The sequence below is a fragment of the Rhea pennata genome, chromosome 6 (genome assembly GCF_028389875.1).
Source record: "Rhea pennata isolate bPtePen1 chromosome 6, bPtePen1.pri, whole genome shotgun sequence".
Lineage (NCBI taxonomy): Eukaryota > Metazoa > Chordata > Aves > Rheiformes > Rheidae > Rhea > Rhea pennata.
Genome location: NC_084668.1, coordinates 39822918 through 39834945, shown reverse-complemented (window position 1 = coordinate 39834945; position 12028 = coordinate 39822918). Strand labels below are relative to the sequence as shown.

The 12028-nt window shown below is 41.7% G+C and overlaps 1 protein-coding gene across 1 annotated transcript; it reads left to right on the top strand.

Annotated features, from left to right (window-relative positions):
• The first annotated feature begins 1292 nt into the window (after positions 1–1292).
• On the top strand, positions 1293–11796 carry COPS8 (COP9 signalosome subunit 8). Its single transcript, XM_062578608.1, has 8 exons — positions 1293–1446; positions 3571–3641; positions 4443–4491; positions 5907–6039; positions 7031–7138; positions 7730–7792; positions 8941–8982; positions 10300–11796. Exons 1-8 carry the CDS (start codon positions 1369–1371, stop codon positions 10377–10379), a joined length of 624 nt encoding a protein of 207 aa, XP_062434592.1. The 5' UTR covers positions 1293–1368; the 3' UTR covers positions 10380–11796.
• The last annotated feature ends 232 nt before the right edge of the window (positions 11797–12028 follow it).

The window sequence follows — 12028 nt, the reverse complement described above, 5'->3', positions numbered from 1 at the left end:
GGGAAACAAGCTTTGATGTGATGGAAAGAACTAACATATTTAGATATATTCTCTGCTCTGATCAGCCACAGCTAATATAAATGAGGTCGCCCAGAAGATCAGGAAGGGTGTGGAGAACTTAAACTTGACCCCATGGCGCCGTTTGCTTTAACCTTTACATTAAATTAACTTTCCTGTTGTTCCAGATCACTGCTGCATTACATCTTATTTTTCCTCTAATGATCTCTTTGTTCCCCCTTAATGATTTTTTTTTGTTCCCTTTAAAAGCTTTTAAAGAAGATAAGAAAAGGAAAGCTTTTGTAATCATCTTTGCAGAGCATAGCTTCAGATCACAGGCAGCGCCTGACAACCAGGGTGAAAGTAAAGCCTGGTCCTGTGTCTCTGGTGCTTTTTCTTGGAGACGTTTTGGGGTTACTTTGGAAACAAGCTGTCGCCCGTTTGGGTGGGTCAGCGCTGCAGATCGAGCGTTCGTTTCCAGCGCTAGGTGAAAATTCATACGAGGCATACAGGAACTCCTGAGATTTTCGTGCCACTGTTGGCACAAGGAACTGAATAAAAATCCCATTAAAACCACTTCACACTTCCGCAATAGCCAGCAGCCAGGTCTTAAAGTGCTCTTCAAACCCAAAGGCAAAATTCAGGGTCTTTTGAACCAGAGTGTCTTCATTAATTTAACCTGAGCACATTTTCCAGCAAGCCTGATCTCCCAGCTAGCTCAGCTCTTTCCTGAAATTCCCCCTGGGCAAGAGGTGCCAAGCACCAAAACAGAGATTTAGGGGCTTTAGCGGAGCGTCGCGCGCGAGGCAGGGAGGGTGTCGCAGGGGGACGGCGGCGCTCGCCTCGCCTTTACGGAGGTGTCGAAGGGAGGCGAGGTGAGGGAAGAGAGCGAAGAAAGGCCGCGGGGGCCGCGAGGGGAAGGCGGCGAGCCCGGGGGCGGCCGGCCGCTTGGCTCCCCGCGCGCTCTCCCGCTCGGCTGCGGCCCTCTCCCGGCTCGCTTCAGCCCGCCCTGTTGGAGCCTGGCGGGTTCAGCGCGGTGGCGTGGGCGGGGGGGGCCTTGGCGGGGCGGCAGCCCGCCGGCGTCGCGCCGGGGCCGGGCAGAGCCGCGGGCCGCAGCGCGGCCGCCCCGCGGAGGCGACGAACCCGCAGCTCGCTGCCGCCCGCCCCGCCCCGGCCCCGGCCCCGCCCCCGCCCCCAGGAGCCCTCCAGTGCAGCGGAGGCAGAGGCTAGAGCGGCTGGCGCGCGTCTAGGGCGGAAGTACGCGCTGCTGTGGGACGGAAGTGACGTGAAGGCGCGGCCGCCTCCGGAGAGGAGGCGGTTTCGGCCCGAGCGGCGGCGGCGGCGGAACGGCGCTGTGGGTGAGGGGGGAAGATGCCCGTAGCGGTGATGGCAGAGAACTCCTTCAGCTTCAAGAAGCTCCTGGAGCAGTGCGAGACGCAGGAGCTCGAGGTACCCCCGGGCCGGGCCGGGCCGGGCCGGGCCAGGCCGGGAGCGGGACGGCGGGAGCGAGGGGGCCCCATGGCGGAGGGAGCGGGGTGGGGGGGGGGGAGAGGGAGGGGGGGAGAGGGAGGGGGGGAGAGGGAGAGGGGGAGGGGGAGGGGGGGAGAGGGAGAGGGAGAGGGGGAGGGGGAGGGGGAGGGGGAGGGGGGGCGGCGCTGCCGCTGCTGCGCATGCGCTGGGCGCCGCGGCCGCGGGGCTCTGGCCTCGCTGAGGCCGACGGCGCTGCGGGGCGGGGAGCGCAGGTGCCAGCCTGGTAGGTGTGGAGAGCTGTTCCCGGGTCATGTCTGTGTAGCTGCTTCGAGTAAGCTTTCAGCGCTTCCTTTAGTTTTCTGCCTGCGGTTTCCTTTTTCTATTTTTATTTTTTAAAGTACTCCTGGTTTTAAATCTTGCTGCCCTGGCAGCTGAAGGCACAGAGGTGATCCAGTGCCTGTTTGCTTGCTGCCGTTGAGCTTGAGGTTATTCAGTCTAGGGTTACCAAGCAGGGCAGTTTTATGGTGCAAAATAAAACCCTTAAATAGAAAGGATCACTGCTTATGGGTATGCATCATGGTGCTTTAACTGAGGAAAACTTTAGGCTCCATTTCCTTTTTCTATGCTGGATCCAAGGTACCACTCACTCCCAGCATGGTGTTGCAGATTCTTGATGTGCCTGGCATCCTGCAGAGGTGGGTTATGGAGTCAAGAGGGAGAATATTGTGCTGCAAAAATGCATTATACTACTAGTTGCAGTGATAAGAGGATGCTATTTGGACTTGATTTTTTTAATAGTGTACTTTTTTGGACTATGCAGAGTGGAGGGAGGGCTGTATGAGCCCAGCACACTGAGTTTGGAGTAGGAGGAATGGAGACTGGAATGCTTCGGCTTTGCTTTTGCAGCTGTCGATTTGATGTCGCTCTCTGGCTTCCTCATTGCAGAGTGTGTCTTGTTGGATCACGGAGTGACCCTGTGAGCTGTTATAAAGCAGTTGAACCTAAGCTGTGTTATGCTGAAAGCTTCTGCTGTTTCTGTCAGCAGAGCCCTCCAGAGTAAATGACAACAGATGTCCTCATCCTTACTGCCTTTTTTTGCTTAGGAGTGAGCTGGCTCTGTTTCTGCTTCCTTCAGCAAGACTGTAGGTGAATGTGGTGTTCTGACTGTTCTAGTGGTTCCATCTGCTCCCACTAGCCTTCTGGCAGGAAAAACTGGTGAATTTTCTTTAATTTGCCACAGAGGAACACCAGAGACAGATTTGCACAGTTCACACAGGTGGTATTAATTGACCAACTTTGTTTTTACCAGAAATGATCTAGAGGACTTTTACTGAAAATGTTATATTTGTAAGTTGGTGATGAGCCCCAGAAAAAGGGTGAGAAGAGTAGTTGGGAATGATGATGTCTGTTCAATGACACAGCTAATCACCTGCTTTTGGCTTAGATGAGTCTATAAATCACATACATAATTAAATCAAATAGCTATGTAATTGGCTTCCTGTGAATGCTTGCTGCACTGTTCTTTGATAAATTGCTGAAAGTTATTGGAAGTCACAGCTTTTAAATAATTATAGACTTTCAAAATTTTATAACTTTATTATAGTTCTTTTTTGCTACTTGCATGATTGATGAGGTCTGTTGAAGTGTGGCAAGTGTCAAAGCTCAATCTGTTTTTTTTTAAGAAGGGCAATTTAAGTGAGTGAAGAAATTTTACTCTTGTGGAGTGCTCTGAAGTGAACTGAAGTCAAGTTCAGCTCAAGTGTGTAGATATATCTGGTAGTGGGGAGCTGTAAGTGAGATGATCACTTTCATGAGCCTAAACCAGAATATTAGTGTAATGAAAGATGCTGTTTTATCTTACTTGTGCAGAAAACATAATTAACCTTTCTCAGGAAAACTTCTGGCTTGTGCAAGTTACTCTTCATCGTAAGACTCAACTGTATTAATGCAACATCACAATTCCCACTGTCTGCGGCCATTATCTGATGTGGAAAACAGCAAATGTCTTATGTTCATTTTTCACTAGATACAACTACTTGATGTATTTCTTAAGATGCCTTGCTTTTAAAATATGTAACCGAAGTATTTGTACTTGCTTTTAAGGCCCCTGGAGGAATTGCAACACCCCTTGTTTATGGCCAACTTCTAGCCTTATACTTGTTGCATAATGACATGTAAGTGGTTTTTATGACTATTTAACTTCAGGTACTGAACAATTTGTCACTACTACAGTTCTGGGAGCTGTAGGTCAATCTGTGTGACCAACAAAAGGTATGTAGCCAGTGTTGTGTAAAAATGAACTTAGGGAGAAATCAACTGCAAGTTTCTCTTAAGGGAAAAAGAGCTTTAGGAAGAAGGTTACTTAAGTAGTGGAATTGGCTTTTGTGGGAAGCATTGAATGCTTCTGTGTTTTGCTTTGCAACTTTTTAAGACTGCATTTGTTTTGAGTATGACTGCATGGTGCAGTTTTTTGACTAAAGGTACTGTAGAAAACTTTAAACTTTCAGTGTTAAGCATGGGGGACACTAGTTGTTTATATGAGCTAAATTAGCATCTTTATTTGAGTGAAGCTGTAATCCTTTAAATTTGGTCTAGTGGATTATTACCATGCCCCTGTGTGAACTTTATTCTTTCCATTTAAAACTATGGAAAATGTTGATTATTTATTGATACAGCGTAAATGACACTGCTACGTTTGATTATAAAGCCAAAGCAAACATTGGGTTTGGAGTTCTAGGATCTCGGGTGGTTTCATGCATGGTAGGTGTGCTATAGAGATTGATGACTAAATCATTTTAATGCATATCTGAAAATCTCCTAAGACATGGGAGGGGGTTTGGCTTTGAAGAATATGCATATATATGCCAAGAATATGTGTAGCTCCAAATTTGTTATAAATTACAGCATCTGACCAAACCTTTTGAAGTTTCTTTGCAGCAAACATTTGGTTACTGAGAAGATGTTTTATTTTTCAGGAATAATGCGCGATATCTTTGGAAAAGAATCCCTTCTGCTATTAAATCTGTGAGTACTTTGTAAATGCCATTTGAATGATACAAAAGCAATTTCGTATAAGCTTTGAAAAGATTTTTTTTCTTTCTTTTTTTTTTTTTTTTTTTTACTCCAAGGAGTCTGTTTGGTCATTAGTTTTGGGCTCAATACTGTCCTATAAACCACTTGGCCAGCAGATGGCACACCAGTCTTTCTGACTTAAGATATGTTGGATGCAGTAGGTGTTTGTTATCTCTTTCCCTTTCCAAATAATCTGATATAATAGAATTCAGTAAATCAGTGGAATCTTGCTGGAAAGCTGCATGATAGTGTAGTCAGCTAAAGGGAGGAAAAAGCTCTTCTTTTTAAATTTCAATCTCTGAGACAGGGCTACATTCCAGTCTAATATCAAATGAAGATGCAGAATAGCCAGCACAGTGAAAAGGAACTTCAGATAACTTGCAACTTGAAATTAATTGACTTTTTGAGGCAGTTTGTTTTTCATTGTTGAGTCTGTGGTATGGTTTTGAGTTTACTACTACTTTGGATCAAAGATGCAGTTTGAGGATTTGGATAATCTTACCAGAAATGCTTCCAGACCTAACTGTTCTTAGACTTTTTAGTTTGAGATTTTTTTTTCTGAAGGGACGTTGAGGAGGGAGTCAGATGTTCTACATGGGAATAAAAATGTTCTGTAGTAAGAAGTCTCAGGGCTTGCACCTGTCAAATGATTCCAGATGAGTTTTTTCTTTCAAGCAAAAATCTTATGTCTTCTGCTGATCAAGTCAATGATTAGTATAAATCTTCTTTTGGGCCTGAGATGCAGTTGACTGTCCTTACAATTGAAAATATTACTTTATTAAGGCTGGTGTTTACTTGCTATTTGGATACCGTCATTTGGTCAGCTAGTCTCTAGAGCAATGTGCAGCAAAGCAGAAGGAGCTCTTGAAACTAGCAGTGGCAAAGCAGTTAGTGTGTGTGAGCGTGGTACCTTACTAAATGAGACGCATTGTCAAGTATTCTGGTATTTCCAGCTGAAAATTTTCTTCCCTGGCAAATAGCCTCTGTACTTTAAGGTGGGAAGCCTGTGCTTTGTGAGATGCTTGCCCGTCAGTAGAAAGCAAGCTGTGCCTGTCTTTTTGTAACTTCAGCGCACAGTCTGAACGCAGGTCGTCTTCTGTGACTGTTTTAGCTGGTGTGCCAGCCTGCACTGGTACAACTGCCACGTGAGCAGGCTTCCCTTAAGCTCTGGCAGAAGAGTGGAACAGGTCGCTTACAGCACTGATAGCTGCTAGAGTAAGATTTCCCAGAGCTTGTCTGTTCATCTTTACAGGTACTGTGATACCTGCTTGCAGGGAGAAAGGAGGGGAGTAGAAATGTGGTTTTTGCCGAACAGTCCCTGAAAAGAATACACAATTCTGGATTAACTGGTTGTTTCTTCGCTCTAGGCAAATGCTGAACTTGGTGCAGTTTGGTCAGTAGGTCAAAGAATCTGGCAGCGGGACTTTCCAGGGATCTATACAACGATCAGTGCACATCAGTGGTCTGAGACTATTCAACCGATCATGGAAGCACTTAGAGGTACAGACAACTCCTCTAGCTGGCGTGGGATTGTATGCTCTGGAGAAACTGCTGCTTAGTATTAAGGATAAAAGTCATCAGAAGGATTGTTACCAAGTCTTGTATGTTTTACATCAAGGATCTTAGACTTCAAATGTAAATAAAAGCTCATTACAAAAATTTGCAGGAATAAACTGAAATGCTTTTGTTAGTAGTGCGTATGTGATTACATATTCTTTTGTATTGTAGTTTCACATCTAATATATTTGATTCTGTAATGCCAAAATATTGTTTTCTGATTTTTAAACAGGAGTCTAAGGAACTTGACTTGGCACTCCCAAAAGTGGTATCACTTATTGAAAAGTCTAATTATTTCAGTTTGACGTTAGACCAGTTTTGGGTAGTTAGACTGTGTAACAGTAACATGGAAATAAATCTTCCCTCTGCTAGAGGGCACCAGAGGCTGCAGAAAAAACCCTAGGCTATCTTGCAAGAACGATAAATTCTGTTCAGCTTTGTTTTAAGAACAAAACTGACTTTCAGATGTTATGGTGTCAAAGCAGCTATGGTGAAAAAAGACATGGATAGTTGCTGTGAACTATAATTGCTTTTTGCATTAATTCTTATGGTTCTGAACTATTGCAGAAGTGCAGACTTTTTTCAGGGTCTTACTCAAATGGAGAGTGCTGTTTAAAGTAGTGTTTCCAAATTGTGTTTTACATATTGGCAGCAGTGCCCAAGCTGCTGCAAATTGTACTTGAAGTCAACCACTGCCTCTGAGGGAGAGCTTGTCCTGGCATAAAGCAAGCTGTTGTCTCTGGCTGTGATAGTTGAACAAATTGTGGGAAGGGAGAGGGAACTTTTGGTCTAAAGTGTTAACTTTAAGCTCAGTAACAGCTTTACAAACTTTTTTTTTTTGTGTGTGTGTGTGTGTGCTGTTTAAACTGGAAACATTAATTCTTAGACTTCCTAGTTGTGGAGGTCATGCTACTTTTTCTAACGTTTTTCTTAGATGCAACTAGGAGACGAGCCTTTGGACTGGTTTCTCAGGCATATACCTCAATAGTTGCAGATGACTTTGCAGCCTTTGTTGGGCTTCCTGTAGAAGAAGCTGTGAAAGGTAAGATGCAACTAGGAGACGAGCCTTTGGACTGGTTTCTCAGGCATATACCTCAATAGTTGCAGATGACTTTGCAGCCTTTGTTGGGCTTCCTGTAGAAGAAGCTGTGAAAAGTATTTTGCATTTATTCGTTGAATAGTTTTCTACAGATGTTTGAGATAAAAGGTGTAGCTGTAAGTGATCATAAAAACAAACATATACGAATTCTGAGACTATTATAAAGATGAGCGATGGGGCAGTGAATAGAGGTAAATAGCTTAATTTTGGGTGAGTGTTTAATTTGATTATTTGCCAATACTTAGCACTGTGTATCATCCCTTTCTATATGTAAAAATGTTAAAGAAGTTCATTGATGAGAAAAGTAAAGATATGTTTGAATTAGTCTCACAAGCTATTACTTCCGTTAGTTTAATTACTGAACTGAGCTGAATAAATGCTTATAAGAAATAGATTTTGAAGTTGTGACATGTAGGCAGTGTGCTGAGATACTTTTCTATTGGTCATAATATATATCTTCATTTTTCATTTCTAGTAAACGTATAAGGTTAGTTTGTTCTTACAAATGTGAAAAAAAAAAAAATGTCTTTTCAGGTGTATTGGAACAGGGCTGGCAAGCAGACTCTTCAACTCGTATGGTAATGCCTAAAAAACCTGGTAGGTGGAGCTGTTATTTCATGGTAAAATGAATTTGGCATTTTCTAATAGTTAGATGTTTAATTAAAATTATACTTAATGCTCTCTTAGTTACTCTTATGCATAGTTATGCAGTTGTAAAACATGGGATGTTTATGAAATGTGAGAAATATAGATTTTAATTTGGTGTTACAAGCATTATGGATTAAATCAAATCCCTGTATTAACTTTTTAAACAAAAGCAGACAGGATATGCTATAACTTCTGCTGCTTCTCCTGCTGCTGGCTCTGGTTCAGTGGAACAGAAGTTGGATGACCTCAAATGACTTATCTGAATTTAATAATATGAGTAAAAAGTACCATTCTGAACCTACAGATTTTTTTTGGAGAAGCTGAATTTCTTTGAGCAGGCTTCTAGGGGATCTTTCTGTGTCCTGAAGAGCTCAAGTTGTTGGTATAACTTTCTTTGCTTTTTAAAATTAATTTTGCTCACTCTTTTTTTTAACTGTCATGGTGGTAATAAAAGAATTTGTTCCTGCAAAGTTCAGCCTGGAAAATGCAGTATCTGTGGTTGTTTCTTGTTTGAGGTAGAAATGAAAATGTTAAGCTTTGAAGGCAGATATGAAGTGACTGTCCTTAAATTCCAGAGTAAAACTCTGGAAGGAGGAGCCAGGCTATCTTTCATCCAAAAGTGCAGCATCTATTAGGCTGGGGGGGGAGGGAAGTCTATTGTTTGTGTGGGCAGAACTTTCAGGTTTTCAGAGCCCGAAACATCATATTAAACATGCTTCAGGCAAGGTGCTGAAATTCATTTCTAAGGGTGTGTTACCAACCAGAGTTCTGAGCTTTTGTTGCTGATCAGCTTTCATAAACCGATTGCAAAATATTCTGTGCTTACAAGTACTTAGAGCTAATTACATACGCTTATTTTCCAAAAGTGGATGGAAGAACTGTCACTGAAACAAATGAAGGAGGCAGGAGGTTTTAGTTTGCTCTGAAGCTGCATGTCTAACTTTGTTAAGCCTTAAGTTTTCCTGCTTATTTTAGCTGTGAAGTAAAACATGGAAAATGAACAGGCTCAATTTTAAACATCTTGTTAGTTTTGGCTTAGTGTATATAAATGTTTAAAATTGGCCCACTGGGCTAATTTCTATTGTGTTTTTCTTCAGGTGTTCTGGAAGCTTGCTTTAACAGATTTATTCCTTCATCAGGTACTTTCCATCTATATGTAAATCTACTTGCATGCCCCTAAACTTTGCATGACTCTAATATAAACAAAACTTTACCAGCACTACAAAGTAGGAAGTGAGTCCAAGAAAAATGTTGTTCCCTTGTGCCACAAAAAAGCCTCAGTCAGGTACTACTTGCTTCTTCCTCAGTCATCTTTTTCCTACAGTTGAAAATCTGCCCAAGAGTCCCAGGTTCTTAGGTGGAGTAGGGAGCAGGTTCCAAAGCAGGGATGGGCAGTCTCTGGAAACAAAAAGAAATTTGGCTAAAACTTCTGTCTTAGAGGCAAATTTTTCATAAAGCAACTCTTGAGTAGGATTCATTGCTTTTGTGTGATACTGATTTTCTGAAGTTTTCGCTGTAAAGGAAAGCAATCTTCTGCTTTTCCCACTTTTCCTCAGAGCTCAGCCGTAGGTTAAGCTGGAATATTTTCTCATGCTGACACTCAAAACTCTAGTCTCCAGGTGTCAGAGCAAGATAGTGACAGTAGGTCTGAATTGCTGGTTTGCAGTGTCTAATACAGTTACCAAGAGTGTCTTACATCCACAGGAGCCTTAATTCAGATTTGCTTTGAAGAGCCAGGGTTTTGCTTTTTGAAACTGTTCTTTTTATTATTAGCTTCCTTCTATCTTTCATGTTCTTGGAGCACATTTATTTTAACTGTATCCTGGATATTAAAACCTGTCCTCTTTTCAGGAAGAGTAAAAACAAAATATTTTCCTCCTATATTTTTGTTTCTGATTTTAATTCCTGACTTTTTCCCAGTTATAGTCACTTGTCTCACAACACAACCTTCAGGTCTCAGGTTAGCATTCATGTTAAGGCTCTGCACGTACACTGCTTACTCCTGCAACCCATGCAGCGCATTCTGCAGTGTTTTGCTGGTCAGATAAATTGGTAGATAAAGTTCCCATATTGAAAATAAATCTATGGGAAGACACAACAGAAAAGCTTCAGGAGCTTTTTTGAGTTGAGATGCTATCAGTATTCATTATTTACAAGTGCTCCTTGTAGTACAGACCCCAGTATATGTCAATTTTGAAGACTGCTGAAAACTGGAACTTGTTATAAGTATATCCTATATTAGTAACTCTTGGACTAAATGTTGTGAATGGTACAAAAGTAGTGTGGCTGCCAGGCATGTAGATGGAGGAGGTATAGTTAAGAACTGACCCTATCTCTTCCAGTATGAGAGTGGTAAATGATGCATTTTTTTTTTTTGGTGCTGTTTTGATAGGTGGTGTTAGGAACTGATTTGCTTTCTTAATGTGATTCGTGTTATGTGTTTGTTTTCTTTGTAGAACCTGCTCCAGTTCCACCAATTCCAAATGAACAACAGTTGGCCAGATTGACTGACTATGTGGCTTTTCTTGAGAACTGATTACCCTGCTCCTGTGTTCAGAACAACTTGGGAATCCTGTGTACTGACAGTTCTAGAAATCTACGACTTATTTTATTTCTGTTTAAATGTTGAGCATCCCCTATTGGAATGTGTAAACTCTACAGTGTATGTTGTTCCATTTTGTGTTTTGCCAAAGCCAAGCTAGCAATTGAAACAATCCTTTGACTCCTGTAATATTTATTCAGTAGGTACACAGCAGTATTACATGGTAAGTTTTTTTTTATTGACTTGTAGCCAAGAGAGGCAGAACTTTTCTCAAGTATACTAAGTGCAGAAGAAAATCTTTGAGTACTGAAGCAGGTTAGTTGTATTGAGGGATTTGTGCTAGTGGATTACGTGCTTCTACTGCAGGTACTGCGGTGCTTATCCCAGATCAATTGCATCTTGAACTTAAATGCAAAGAGAGGAAGACTGCCCTACCTATATTTGTAGAGAGAAAACATTGTGATGAAACAACAACTTAAACCAATTTACAGTAACTTTTTTGCAAGTCTGTTTTTGTGGCATTTTGATAACTTTCTTCTTGCTTGTTTTTCTAGATTATTAAATCTGCCTTCTTGTTTTGATTGACTTGAGAAAAAAAAATTTCATTGAGCAATCTTTTTGCAGCACAACGTTGTATGTGGGGCATCTAAAGGATAAGTTTTGAAGCCATTTCAGAAAGGCAAATGAGCATTTGCTTTGAGGAAGCATTTTTATTACTAGAGGGCTTTATTTTTGAGTGATTGCATGTTGGACAGCAGATATTTTGCTTGGTAACCTTACTGCATTTTAAAGGCTGTCATGTCATTGTTCTCTTCAGTATGCTGGGCCAGGGTCTGCTAGAATCAGCTTTTGTCTGTCTTGACTTTCTGGATTATCTCTGCAGTCATTCGGTAGAGGCCAAGCAGGATGGAGATGATGCTTTATGCTGCAATGCCAATTTGAGGAGTAAATTTCCTATACCACAGCACTGCTGTAATAATCTTTTGAGTTCAGGGTGGACTTCAGAAGCAGAAAGAAGAGGATTTTTATTCCCAGGCTGCTTTTGGTAAAAAGACTATGGGAAAATAGTGGTGTTTTAAAGGGCAGTGCTTGCCTTCACTGGCCTGTCCCCCTTCACTTTGCTTTTCAACATGTTATTTGGTGGTTTGTCATTGAAGATGTTGGTTGTGCTGTGTGTTATGATGTTTGTTTTTTTTTTTTTTTTTCAGTGTGCACTACCTACTGTACATTCTCTCATTGGGGGATGTGTTAGTGAGGAGGAATTCTAAACTGTGCACTGCTGCTTTGAGAGCTCCCTTTATATGTAAGCGTTTACTGAAAACGATTATTTATTTGAAACCCACCTAGTCTTGGACTTCTAAATATGATGCAAATTCATCTTCAGTGATATTAAAGAAAACATTTACACTGACCTTGTGTACTTGATCTTTAATTTTCCTCGGAGTACCATTGTTCCAGTTTGGCTAGTTTCTTAATGGATTCTCTTACTGGTGTAATTTGGCCTAGTTAAATATTAGTGCACTATCTTATGCCTAGACAGATATTTAAAGCAGCTGCATATGCAGAGACTGTATGAGTTATGTTAAAAAAAAGTTGGTATCATTCAAATGTTTCGTAATTTATTGAAAGGCAAAAAATATTTG